The sequence below is a fragment of the Alternaria novae-zelandiae genome, assembly GCF_023758075.1.
Source record: "Alternaria novae-zelandiae strain BMP 2774 chromosome Unknown scaffold_3, whole genome shotgun sequence".
Lineage (NCBI taxonomy): Eukaryota > Fungi > Ascomycota > Dothideomycetes > Pleosporales > Pleosporaceae > Alternaria > Alternaria novae-zelandiae.
Window position 1 is genome coordinate 113,476 of NW_026056963.1, and position 13,220 is coordinate 126,695.

The 13,220-nt window shown below is 52.2% G+C and overlaps 6 protein-coding genes and 1 non-coding gene across 7 annotated transcripts; 4 read left to right on the forward strand and 3 right to left on the reverse strand.

The window, feature by feature from the left end:
- Positions 1-55: 55 nt before the first annotated feature.
- Positions 56-1,520, reverse strand: J4E88_002009 (uncharacterized protein; the record flags this gene model as incomplete). Its single annotated transcript, XM_049395676.1, has 2 exons — positions 56-1,236; positions 1,292-1,520. The coding sequence occupies 2 exons, from the start codon at positions 1,518-1,520 to the stop codon at positions 56-58; spliced, it is 1,410 nt and encodes a 469-aa protein (XP_049258080.1).
- Positions 1,521-2,052: 532 nt separating this feature from the next.
- On the forward strand, positions 2,053-5,100 carry J4E88_002010 (uncharacterized protein; the record flags this gene model as incomplete). The annotated part of the gene is made up of 1 exon (XM_049395677.1): positions 2,053-5,100. One exon carries the CDS (start codon positions 2,053-2,055, stop codon positions 5,098-5,100), a length of 3,048 nt encoding a protein of 1,015 aa, XP_049258081.1.
- A 170-nt stretch (positions 5,101-5,270) lies between these two features.
- On the reverse strand, positions 5,271-6,383 carry J4E88_002011 (uncharacterized protein; the record flags this gene model as incomplete). The annotated part of the gene is made up of 2 exons (XM_049395678.1): positions 5,271-6,030; positions 6,202-6,383. The coding sequence occupies 2 exons, from the start codon at positions 6,381-6,383 to the stop codon at positions 5,271-5,273; spliced, it is 942 nt and encodes a 313-aa protein (XP_049258082.1).
- Positions 6,384-6,920: 537 nt separating this feature from the next.
- On the forward strand, positions 6,921-7,505 carry J4E88_002012 (uncharacterized protein; the record flags this gene model as incomplete). The annotated part of the gene is made up of 3 exons (XM_049395679.1): positions 6,921-7,179; positions 7,233-7,350; positions 7,424-7,505. The coding sequence occupies 3 exons, from the start codon at positions 6,921-6,923 to the stop codon at positions 7,503-7,505; spliced, it is 459 nt and encodes a 152-aa protein (XP_049258083.1).
- A 1,162-nt stretch (positions 7,506-8,667) lies between these two features.
- J4E88_002013 lies at positions 8,668-8,762 on the forward strand. Its single transcript has one exon. It is a non-coding gene; the product is annotated as a tRNA-Val (tRNA).
- Positions 8,763-10,164: 1,402 nt separating this feature from the next.
- J4E88_002014 (uncharacterized protein) lies at positions 10,165-10,878 on the forward strand (the record flags this gene model as incomplete). The annotated part of the gene is made up of 1 exon (XM_049395680.1): positions 10,165-10,878. One exon carries the CDS (start codon positions 10,165-10,167, stop codon positions 10,876-10,878), a length of 714 nt encoding a protein of 237 aa, XP_049258084.1.
- Positions 10,879-11,103: 225 nt separating this feature from the next.
- Positions 11,104-12,747, reverse strand: J4E88_002015 (uncharacterized protein; the record flags this gene model as incomplete). Its single annotated transcript, XM_049395681.1, has 1 exon — positions 11,104-12,747. The coding sequence occupies one exon, from the start codon at positions 12,745-12,747 to the stop codon at positions 11,104-11,106; it is 1,644 nt and encodes a 547-aa protein (XP_049258085.1).
- Between the last annotated feature and the right edge of the window lie 473 nt (positions 12,748-13,220).

Below are 13,220 nucleotides of genomic sequence, written 5' to 3' on the forward strand. Positions count from 1 at the left end.
TGCGTCTTTCGATAGTAATATTGTCTATGCACTTGCTGTCAGTAGATACGGATAACTAACGAATCTTGGTTGTGTTCATTGCTTGAACCCATGGTTTCCAGAAATCCTCAATACCGCGCTCGTAATTCCAACCAGTCCAGTTGTAGTTTGTCATACCCCACGTATCTGGGAAACCCTGAACACCCGATCTGATTCTGTACGAACCAGCGATAGACCACATCATCCAGCTGATGTCGTTATCGATGGTGTACTCCTTCAAGCAGTTTTGTAGTGTGTTGTTGAAGAGTGTCTCGTCTTGCGCACTACCGAACTCGCTTAGGATGACTGGTGTCTCGCGCACAGCCTTCGGGCAGTCACCCGTAATGTTGCAGGCGGCTGGTGCATCAATGCCCAAAGCATTGAAGCCGTTGCGGTAGAAGTTTGCCTTGACGATGTCGCAGGTGCCCGTGTCGATGTCCTCACTCATGCTGTAGAGATGGAGTTCCCAGACAAGCTTATCAGCCCAGGGGTGATCGTCGAGGTTGAAGTACACTGGCTCCCTCCTCGCGGCGTCGCGAATCGCCGTGCACTTGTAGCATGGAGCGGTGAGAATGTTCTTGCCGCTAGTGAGTGCTGACAGATCTTGCCCGTACTGCATACCTCCCCAGAGGATGAGAAGATCAGGGTTGGCCTCGTGGATTGCGTCAGCGCCAGCGGTCATATTGCCGACGAGAGTGTCCCAGTTGTAATAGAGATCCGTGACGTTCCAAGATTCGCGCAGCTCGTTGCGAAGAGACATACTAACTACGTTTGGGTGATCCTTTGCCCAATTGGCAACATAGGAAAGACCGCGGCGCCAGTGCGTTGCGTTGAACTCAAGGTCGTCGAACCATGCGGTACCGTCGATGTGTGAGCAGCACCACTGCGCTTTGCCTGTGTGCACATCTGGGCTGATGAAAATGCCTTTGGTAGCAGCGATGCGTGCGATGTCGCTCCAGATCTCGAATCGAGTGGTCTGAGCTGTCCAACCAGGGTTCTTCTCGATGATCTCGTTGGTTACTTTGGTGCCGTTCACATAGCCCAGGGCGTTGATGAGGCCAACCTCGAGTGGCACGTCAACGCCGTTTCGATCGTAGACTTGGTCAATCATCTCAATGGCGTAGCCCATGCGGATGTAGTTGAAGCCAACACCCGCGATGTCATCAAGAATCTCTTCCGCTGACGCCCACTCAAGTCCTTCAGGAACCATAGTCTCGCCTACAGAGGATCTCAGTTTCTTGCAGTGGGGCATGAGTCTGAACTTGATACATACCACTCATTGGCCAGTTAACACCAGCCCAAGTCGTCTTTTCGCCATTGCTATCAACAATATCTCGGCCTCTGGTACTGTACGGACCGTTGAAAGATGGAGACGTGCTGTTCGTTGCCTGTCGACGCGCATTGTACCGGAAAGCAGTGTGGCTCGAAACTTCGGGCAAGTATCCTGCCGAAACGACAGCGCCAGCAAATGCTGTGCCAAGTAAAACGCGCAGTCCCAGCATGGTCAGTGAATTGAGTGATGCCTTGCGGGGTGTGGCATAGACACTGGGTACATTCGGACCTTTATACTTCTCGGTACAGCCATCGTGAACAGCTAACTGGGAAGAGCCTCAATGCCCGTCGGTAGGCTTGCTCAATGTAAGCCAAAATCCGATGATCATCGTCACTTCTCGCCGGGTTGTCGGATAAAAGCTGTCCGAGTAAGGGTACATCCTCCGCATTTGCGGGGAAACATACGAGAAATTAGTACTTGGCAGACTGACGCTCTCACCACGGAGATTCCGCCGGCGCAGAGCCCAGCGGAAGTGTTACGCTTTTCGAACTAACAGGTTTAGCTCAGCTTTTGGTCTTAGGCACTCAAGACTCAGTTTAAGCGTTGCTGTGAGCCATGAAGGGTGCCGTTCTTCGGCTATACCTAGGGAGTGGCTTATCTTATCGACACGTGCAGCGTGTTCCTAGCGCGTTTCTGAGTCCCTTCACGCCACACGACTTGAGCCCGCCCTCAATGAGACGTCATCTTTCGCACAAACCGTCATGGACGCATTGTTGGAAGGGCTTAACGACGCGCAGAAGAGCGCGGTGACAAGTCCCGCCAATGTTGTTCAAGTGCTCGCGCCGCCGGGGTCAGGCAAGACCAAAACACTTACAGCACGCGTCGCGTACCACATCAATCACGAGCGACTACAACCATGGAACATCATCGTATGCACGTTCACCATCAAGGCCGCACGGGAGATGAAGGAAAGAATCAAGGGTTTTGTTGGAGAGAAACTTGAGGCGAAACTGATTCTGGGTACCTTCCATTCGGTCGCGCGTCGCTTCCTGTCTCGGTACGGTCAAGAGATTGGGATTGATAAGAACTTTGGCATCGCGGATACTAGCGACAGCACAGCAATATTGAAGCGTATCGTTACGCGCCATCAGTACACAGTAGAGCCTGGCCATGCTCGCTCCAGGATCTCCAAGTTGAAAGCCAAGGGCGTCACGGCCGACGACTTTCGCAGGACAGCTAAGAATGTCAACGATAACGAGTTTGCCATGGTATATTCGTCCTACCAGGAACACTTAGCCGCCTCAAATCTCCTCGACTATGACGACCTCCTCGTCCGCTGTGTGGATCTGTTAAGAAAATCACCATCTTGTGTCTCGACGATACAGGCTGTACTCATTGACGAGTATCAGGATACCAACAACATCCAGTATGAGTTGATGAGATTGTTATCTCAGAAAACAAGACGTATTACCATCGTCGGTGATCCGGACCAGAGCATATACAGCTTCCGATCAGCCGAGATCAAGAATTTGCTGCGGATGCGCACTGATTACCCAGAATCAGTTGTGATCAATTTGGAGAACAACTATCGATCTTCGGGATGCATCCTAAGCTCCGCTATGGCTGTCATAGAGCAGGATGAGAGTCGGCCACAGAAGTCGCTGATTGCTACCCACGGTGTCGGCGAGCAACCCACTCTTCGCCATCTTATATCGGCGAATGTGGAGGCAAAATGGATCGTTGAAGAGATACACCGGACCAAAACGCTTACAGCCGGGCTGTTGAGCTTCAATGACTACGCTATACTTGTGCGATCGTCTCCACTCACACTACAGATTGAGAGAGCGCTCGGACAAGCTGGAATTCCGTATCGCATGGTCGCTGGCACGAAATTCTTCGACCGTGCGGAAATCAAAATTATCTTGGACTACCTCCGTGTGATAAGCCAGCCTGAACACAACGATGCGGTAGCGCGTGTCATCAACGTACCTTCTCGGAAGGTCGGCGATACTACTGTCAAGGCCCTTCTCGAAGAAGCAGAGATCAGGAAAGTGACCTTGTGGAAGTTAGTGCTTGACGTGGCTCAAGGCAGGAGAAAGCCGGAAAGCAAAGTGTCCGCCCAGGCGCAGAAGGGTATTGAGCAGTTCGTCAATGTTATCATCACCTCTCGCGAGAAGCTTCTTCCTGCTAAAGGCGAAGACTGCAACCTACTAGGTCTTATATCGCACGTCACAACCAAGATTTCTTTCCAGTCCTATCTCAAGCAGGCGCACAAGGAGAACTGGCAAGATCGATGGGCCAACGTGGAGGAGCTGGTGAATCAGGCGACACAAATGGCTACAGCAGTCGCCAATGGAGAAGAGATCTCTGACGACGCCTTGCCAGCAGTAGAAGGCCTCGAACAGCGGCACGACACTGCAGCTGATATCTTGTCCAAGTTTCTAGCCAATGTCACCCTCTCGAGCGCGGCAGACCAGGAGGGCAGTGAACTAGACCAGGTCACCATCTCCACCATTCACGCAGCAAAGGGTCTTGAATGGCCTGTGGTCTTCATGCCTGCTGTTTACGACGGATCCATACCCCATTCCCGAGCGGACGATCACGACGAAGAACGGCGCTTGCTATATGTTGGCATGACTCGAGCACAAGGCTTACTGTACTTAAGTTGCCCAGTCAAACAGTCGGGCCAGGAGCAGACGACACTTTCGAGATTCATATCGGATCGGAAAATCCAAAAGTTTTTCAGCAATAGAGGGCCAGATCTTGCATTTAAGAGGAGTACCGTACTAGAGTTAGCCCGCATCCTTCGCAGAGAATGCCCATCATCTGAAGATATGAAGACAGCTCTCTGCTTGTTGGAACGTCCAGAGGATGACCAGTACCCAACGACTCGGGAGGAGATTGACGGAGATGACCCAACATGGGCCGCATACGGTGGCAAAAACAACGGTGCTGGGCTAGACCAATCTTTCAAGCGGCGTAAGTTGGAATCGTCAAGCTCTCTGTCTAAAGACTCAGTAGCATCTACGATGAACCGCACGTCTGCTTTCTCGACAGCGACAACCACGATGCAGAGTGTAAAAGCCGGGTTCACTAGCGCACGAGATCTTGGAGACCTACAAGCAATGCAAAGAGAAGCAGAGCGGATTCGTACTCTAGCCAGTGCTCAATACGTCGAGGCTGGTAGAGAAGTCTACAAGGATGCGAAGAAGGCAGAAGCAAAGCCTGCGCGCGCAAAAGTTGTCAAGCCACGTGCAACTGGTCAAGGTTCCATTACGAGTTTCTTCAAGCGATCAAACAGCACGCTGTCTGAGGAAACCGAACCACCGCCATCTTTCGACGCGCCGTCTTTACAACGCTCGCAGTCTTCTTTTGCAACCAATACTCCACTCTACGATATCTCCAACACTCAGGCCGCCGTCTCACGTCCACCACGTCCATTCCAGCCCCTTTCGATACCCAGTCACAAAGTTACAACCCGACCTATCCTCACCAAGCCAAAACGTGCGGAGCCAGAACCTGGGATGGAGACCACGCGGTACGTTCTTTTGTCCAGCTCACCGCCTAAACCTGAGGCGGAGAATACATACCAAGCAGAGAAAGAGCTCGGAGAACCGGCAAGTCCAATGAAGCAAGCCTCTTCGTCTTTCACTTCGGCAGCTGGTTTCCGTCCGGCGTCGACGTTTCATACAACATCGATGAGTCAGGTACAAAACCAGTCGGCACAGAGGAAGACACTGGGCGCGAGGAGAAGCATGCAGCCGTGGAGTGTAAAGCACAGTGCTATGCCGAAGCCACGGCCATCTTGATGTATGTTTTGGGGGGCCTTCTCGATTTTTGCGATGAGATAGATTTGGTTGCATGGATCGGCGTTACAGCGCTCAGTCATGTTGTTCAGCGGCATCGTAGTCGTTGGTTGTTGTCTGTATTACTATCTTTCACTATGAAAGGCCCATCATACTGTACAAATGAACTGCCCCTACAGCACTGCGAAAGCACTGCAGTACGATACACTGCTATGCTGCACACCCTCCACCAGACTGCTCCTCTCATATCGCAGGAACTTGAACGTGCCCTTTCCTTCACTTAATTCGCGTAGCTCACCTGCCTTCTCTACCGCGGCCATGAACAGGCCGATCGGATGTCTTCCGCACACGGTGTTGCCCGTCTTCTTGAGCTGGTCTAAGAATTGTTTATGTGACCTACTCTCTACAGCGTCGATACTCTCGTGATCGACAGCGGCAATGCTTTCGTGTATGGGGTAGTCGCTCGGCACAGCAGAGCTTGACTTCAGGTGGGTTGCCGCTGAACCGTCGGGCGGCTGGTAGTACGTGTAACGGAATCGGGACCCCCAGTGACAGAAGTCAGATGAGATGACGAAGACATTGTGGGGATCGAAGAGGTAGGGAGCGAGCATAGAACCATAGTACGCTTCGAGGGCTGCCTCGGTATTGCCGACCATGATAGGAACCAGAGGAACAGATTTCGAGTCGTTCTGGAAGCTCGTGTTCTTGAGCGACAACATCTTGTAAATGTAGGGCAGGTGCATCTCTAAGCTGTGTTCGTCCTCGTCGGTTCCCTTTGACATGATTTCCAGATCCCAGTCTTGCTGTATCTCCTCCACCAGGTCTCTGTCTATCGTGAGGTCGCCGAGCGGTGTACGGTACTTGTCGCAGCCTGTTGTCGCAGCGCCAGCGAGATAGTAGTGGTGGGAGGGGCCGAGGAGGAAAACACGTTTGCTATAAGCCGTCAGTATATCACTAAACATTCGCTTCATAGTCTTGCACCCACGCATTTGCCCAGTCAGCGCTCTTGTAGGCCCATGCAGCAGCAGGCCCTGAGTACGAGTATCCGGCATGCCTGCATGTCCATGAGCCTCATGTTCTCTATAGCTTCTTCAGGGAGCCTACGGGGCGATGATGGCTCGCGCATCCGGCGTCGGTATTGAGACTTGGCCCTGCTGTGAGGAAACGGAGCCGATAGGCGTGGTGGTAGCGGGAACGTCTGCGAGCCAGCCGTCGAGTTGCTGCGATAGGAGCTGTTTGTTGTCCGTATACCAGGAGCCGGCGTGGGTGGCTTTGCGGGTGACCATGTTGGGTTTCGGGTATTGTGCGACGGAGCGGGATGCGCTGCTAGAGATCTTGGGAGCTAGTATCGTGACGTTGTATCGAGTAGTTGGTGTTGGGAGCGTGAGGGGCAGTGGGGTAAGCTGAGCGCGACCTTCGTACAGCCGACGTAATGCCTTTGCCTGCCATCATCGCCGCTGGGAATGTGCGAGGGACATCTCTAGACGCCAGATACAAAAGCCCACCAAGCCATGCTCCATGACGCCTGCTGCAACGTGTGCACAGCAGGTCACGTGTGGATGTTCGGTGATGTTGCCCAGGTGCCCGGTCGGAGGGTAGTGATGCAATTGCGATCCCGACCTGCCATCACGCGACGCGCTCGCGCCGACAATTCGCGTCTCCCAGGCCAGCCACTTAGCACCATCACTCCCCGTTTCATCCCATCTCGCTCTCCCTTCCGCATATCGCTCTATGAACCCGCAAACAAACATTTGCTGCCATCCACACACCACGAATAATACCCCATCATTTATCGCAACCCGTCAACACTTCAATCCGCAGCCATGGGCCTCAAGCGCAAGCACTCCTCCGACGAATCGCCGCTCTCCATCTCCAGCTTCGGCGCCGTCTCCACACCGGATGCGCAATCGCCCATGTCTTTCACCAAGGGCTATGACAAGATGATGGATACACATGCACATGCGACCTCGAGATCCAATGGCTGGGACTTCATAAGCGCGAGTCGAGTCAAGAGCAACGATTGGGGCAACCGCACACAGAAGCGGGTTCGCGACAACAGACCCGACGAGCAAGCGATACACAGTAAGCCTTGATGACTCGGTGGTTCGAGCTTCTAGTTGCTAATCATATCCCAGAAAACACGCTGAACATGCTCTTCGCCGCGCAACGTGAACATCCAGAGGCCGCGCCCATCCCGTCCGACGCTCTTCCAACACACCAGCCATCAACTTTGGCCTCGTCGAAACCACAAAAGTCTACGCTGCATTCTTTCTGGAAACAGCTACCCGCGCCGCCTGTTCAACCCATCTTCTCAATGCCTGTGCAGCAGCACCAAGCTTCGTCACAAGTGCCCCGATGCGAAGACTGCGATACACCATTACATAGCGAGCGAGAAGATATGGATGTAGACATGGATACGGACATGGGCGGAGCCGTGGCGCATAGTCCTTTTGCGTGCAATGATTGCGGGCGAAATGTATGTGGGACTTGTGCGGTTGTGTCATCGACGAGGCATTGCCTGCAGTGCGCGACCAGTGGAAGGAATTTGAGGCGGTGGTGGTAAGAATGGAGTGTGAAGGTAGTTGGATGGCGCATAGCACGGTCATTGTGGGCAGCATAGGTTCCTTAGCATTGTTGTATAGCGAGGCGTACAGGTGTCAGCAATGGGATCACGCGCTGGCCAGATAACGGTAGTATACCCCTTTCATATTCGTCATTAATTCTAGCCAAACATATGATACAAATTCTACACGATCTATCTCTGCACATGTGCAGAAATCTCTCAGACTTGATCGAATTTCAAGTAATAAAGCATAATACAAGATACATGACAGTTTATCACCGTTTCTCTATTTTTCTACATAAAGCTTCCCAGGCTCAAGACAATGAGTACCTCCGCGGTCTGGTTTGAGTATTGTGGAAAGCGGCAATAAGTGCCGCAGCATTGGTGCAGGTGGTGTGAGAACAACAAGCTCTAGCTCTAGAGAACGAGAAGTAGTGTGAGTAACACATGTTCACAAAGTGAGAGCGTGGTACCTAGGTAGCATGTACTTGGACATACCTTATACAAGGAAGAAATTGAATAGCTGCTTTACTGTCTACATTGTCTTAGGGGATATACAAACTTCAACTAAATAGCCACTCTACTGTTTACATTGCCTTAGGGAAGCCATAAACCTTAACTAAATAGCCACTCTGCTGTCTACATTGCCTTCGGGAGTGTGTAAATTTTGACTAAATAGATACTCTACTGTCTACATTACTATGGAGGTTAAAGTTTATATACTCCCTAAGGTAATGTAGACAGTAGAGTGGCGGTTCAGTTTCTTCCTCGTATAAGGCGGACATTACGACGAATTGCAAAGAAGCGAATTTGACACTAACCCCACCAACCCCGCTGCCGCCATTCCTCAGTCCCGCGCAGGGGCTGCGTTTGCCTGATGACCCAGTCAGCAGCTCCAGGGATCTGATCTACTGTATATTAACGTATTAAACTGAAGGTTTTCCATCAATCGTCTCTCAAGCGAGCGTAGTCTAGGTTCGTTCTCTTGTCCAATTCTCTCTTGCCTTTCTAACGTTCAACTAGTGGTTATGATGTCTGCTTTACATTCTAAATGTAAAGTTACGCAGAAGGTCGGGAGTTCGATCCTCCCCGCTCGTATGAGCTATTGCATCATTCTTTTTGGCTTTTTAGAGTGCTTCTACAGCTGTCCTAGACGTGTGGTTGTGGACTTCCCTTTTTGCAATTTTGCCATCACCAACACGTCGAACATCACCTCTTGCCCTGGGTCAATTCTGGCCTTGCTTGAATCTAATGGATACGCGCATATAACGCATGTTTTGTACTTTTTATATACCCTGTACGACGTTCCTGGCGTCCTGGACATTAGTGAGAAGTTTGCCGAAATCGGTGACTTGGACCCCTCTTTTTTGACTTTTGCGAAGATGATGCCCCACCACTTTGTGGGCTTGTTCAAGTCTAGGCGTCATGTTTCTTGACGGGGCAGCTGTTCGTTTAAAAATGATACAGACAAAAACGTCGGATTAATCGAGTGCAGCCTGAGTAGCACGTTGGTTGCTTTATAGACGATGTAACCGAGACACTTGTCATATTGCACCATTTGAAGCATCCACAGGTTGTGTAGTGTACGTTGATCCACTATCGTAACATCATGGAGCATGCGCTCATTCGATTCTAGGTAGTGGTTATCACTTCAGATTTTGACTTCATCAATATTCTGATAACCCCGGTTCGGTAAGACATTTCCTCTGCTGTGATCACAAGACCTGTTCCTAACGTTGAGAAGAACCCGGGCACGACCTTCAATACTTCTTTTTTGCTCAACTTTGCTTCCTTTTGTTCTTTGTATACCCGGGTACAGAGAATATAATCATGGGTAGGCTGTGTTATATATTTGAGAGATGCCAACTGTATTAGATCTTGTGCTCGTCGAGGCAGCATGCAGTGTGTGTAGCTCCAGGATCTGGTACACCGGCGTACTTGGGATGCACTCTAGGTAACAACAAGCTCCATCGTGCTATCATCTTAGGTTTGCTCGTAGACCAGTACCATGTGCGGTCCGGGAACATTGTCTCTCGAGATATTCATAGATAGGTACATTGTGTAATGGGAGTGAGAGCATGCTTCGCGGTGCAATTCGCGATGGCCATTAATATAGAGGAAGCTGCCACACTTACCATTTCTTCTACGTGACACGGGAACCTCTTGTTTACATCTACTCAAATGTTTTGTGTCTCCACGCGTAGAAACTACCTACCTAGATCTGTAATTCTATACCACGTCGTAGCCGTGTAGCATCTCTCAGCTTTATAGAGTGTTATTCGGATTTGCAGTCGACGACCGCATCATACGAGACACCCGTAAAATCTGATGGTGATGTAAACTTCTGGATCTCAACATACTGTCAAGAAACCCGAGGTACCTATGGATGGGTAGTAAAAGAATGGTGTTGGGTGGTACCGTCATGTCCGCATGACAGGCTTAACTCCGGTGAACCTCAGGCTCACCACAGCCCCATCTCACCAACCCACCATCCACCACCCACAATGTCGCACACGCTCTTCACCAAAGCGCCTTCGCTGCGCAATGTAGCCCAAAGCTCCGTGCCGCGCCAATTTCGCGCCTCATACCACAGACAGTCCTCCCCGAAGATGGCATCCGGCGCCGCGCCCATCCGCACTCTCCTCCGCCAGACGACGCTCCGTGCAAGCGCAATAGCAGCGCAACGGACGTCCTACCCGGCCACGCAACAGTTCTCCTACCAAACCTACACACAACAGCGCTCACGGTCGCCGTCCCCACCTCCACCATACCAAGCACGCAACACATCCATCCTAGCAGCGCCAAACCAATGGACGCGCTTCACCACACCCTACAACACCCTCTCCGCCGTCCGCACATTCACTTCAACGCCACGCGCTAAGTTCGCATCCGCCACGTCGTCAGCCCCATCCTCGCTGTCTCCAGAGGCACAACAAGCGGTTGAGGAAGCGATCGAGGAGATACAAGAACTCTACGGCACGGCCAAAGACGAGTTTGAGATCGCGTCTGAGGAGAGCGAGAAGAACACAACGTATGCGCCTGACGACCGGGCTGCAGCGAGGGAAGAGCTGGATAGACTGCTCGAGTACTACAAAGGGGTTGTTGAAGGTGAAGATAGGCCGGTCGCAGATGAAGTGAAGAGGAGGGTGGGGCAGAGGATTAGGGAGCTGGAGAATGCCGTGCTGGCTATGGAGGAGGCGGCTACCCATGGCGATTAGATTTTCGTTGCACTATTACCAACCAGAGAGGCAATTGTACATCACGGTAGAGAACATGGAAGTACACCAAAGGGGTATTGCTCAAGGTTGTTGTTGTTGTAACATATAGTCCCAGTCAACTCTATGAATCGCTAATTCTTTGTGGATATTTCATGATAGGCTAAAAGCTAGCTACTGTCACGCCAAAACGCCATACTGCCTTGTGTAATACCGACTAAGCGGTCACTACTCAAACCTAGTCTGACTGGCTAGGTACTCGAATTCTGGGTGCGGATGCTTGGGGCGTCTCTCTTCACCTCCATGCAAAATGGCGTCCAGCTCATCTCTGAACTGAGTCGGGTTTGGTCGAAGAGTCGCTGCCTTTGACCGACTAGGCAGTTCCCAATCATTTTTGCGGTTCTTCTCATCCATCTCCTCGCGCAGGATCTTGACCTGCTTCTTCATCTCTTGCCACAGCTCTAGCTTGTCAAGATCAGAGTCTGGCTCCGAAGCAGGGTCGCATATGTCGCCAAAGGGCAGTCTCCGTGCGAAGTTGGTATGCAGAGTGCCGGTGGTCGATTTCATCGGATCCTGGGGGCCTGCCCACCTCTTTGCATCGCGGTCGGCCTCCTCGACGTTCTTACCACCCCGAGCGGCAATAGCAAGGAGCGACGCAACGAAAGCCTCCTGCATGTAGGCAAAAGAGAACTTGGGCGTAATCTCGGCAATCTTTCCACAGAGCTCGTCGGGGAAGTCGAGATCCTTGTTGTCTTTGAGCTTTCCCTGCCAGAACTTTGCGTATTGCATGCGCTGATCATAGTCAGGGTTTGGGAAGTAGTACTTGCGATCGAAGCGGCTAGGCCTCTTTGCAATTCCTGGGTCCAACCTGTCTAGGTGATTTGTGGAACCGACCATCAATATGCCATCATTGGACTTTAGACCATCTACCTCATTGAGGAAGTATGATCGTACATGGTCGCTGACGATTGAATCCAAATCCTCAAAGACAAGGTAGCAGGGCGCCTGCTCGCGAGCCTTGCCAAAGATCTGCGCTAACGAGTACTCAGGTCCACCGAAAGAAGTCAGGGTGCGGACGTAGAGGGTGGGGACGGCGAGTCTGGAGTCGCCTTCCTTGCCGCGCTGGTAAAGGCTGTGCATCATGGCCTTGATACTGATGGTCTTGCCGTTTCCGGGGGGTCCGTAGTAGATGACACCGCGCTTCCATGGCACCTTCAGGTCTTCGTATGTCTGTCTGCCATCGAAGAAGTTCTCCACATCGGCGATGAGCGCCTTCTTCATGTCCTCGTCGAGGATGACGGAGTCCCATGTACTCTTCTGCACGGAACGGTACAGCTCCGCGCTCTTCTGCCAGTAGCCACCGTCAAACACCCAGACCTCGTTGTGCAGTTCGCTACCCCACTTTGTCGCGTCCTTGATCAACTCATCCACCTTGTGCGACGCGTTGGAGAGGACATAGTGCAGCGTCGGGCTTGGGTAATACGACCCTCCGTCGCGACCTTCGGCAATGTATAGGATCGCCTCCTGGTCTTTCCACTTGTACATGTACTTGCCAAAGATGACACGTTCGACCATGTAGCCAGGACTGGGGTCGAGCCTGTGGCTTGGGGGAGCATAGGAGCGCCACTTGACTCCAGGGCCGTAGACGGGATCCGTGACCGAGTCTTCGAGGGGCGTGACTTTTGCGAAGCCAGCGGATGCGTATGCGAGGAGGTTCAGCCGTCCCTGGGGCGCGACGGTGAGGTCGAGGTTGGGGTACTGCGATCGGATTGCCTCGATGAGGACGACATCGGTGTTGATGCGCTTGCCCGACGAGTGGTCGAAGTAAGAGAGGGCGGCCATGTCCTCCTGGGACGTCGTCTTGTCGGACATGATGGGCAGGACAGACTGTGTGTGATGTGAATGATTTGGCGTGTTCAGGTTATAACTTCCTCACCTGGGCACGCGTCGAGCGTGTGTCTGCCTAAACCCCGAGTACACCTGGGCAGGCAGCTTGGAGCTTGGAGCTTCCCCGCGCTACCTATCGATCGCCAACCCATTACGTAGCCAGCTTTCCGCCCGGAGACGCGCCTCACCACCAAACCAAACATCGCGCACCAGCTTCAAGGCGCGACTTGATGTTCCCGATAACGCGCTCGGTAACTTTGACACCGTATTCGGCCCTCCTTTGCTTGCCGGTGTCTGTGTTGGTAGCGAGATGCGCCAAGCAGGTGACAAGCCGGCAAAGAGGGACAAGAAACGCCACCTCTCTGCCCATGTCCTCTTTGTTGCGACGTCCTCTCGTCTTTTCGACCTCAAAAGCCATGCTTCGAGGCGTAATAGTTGTCTAGCAACCACAAAAACGT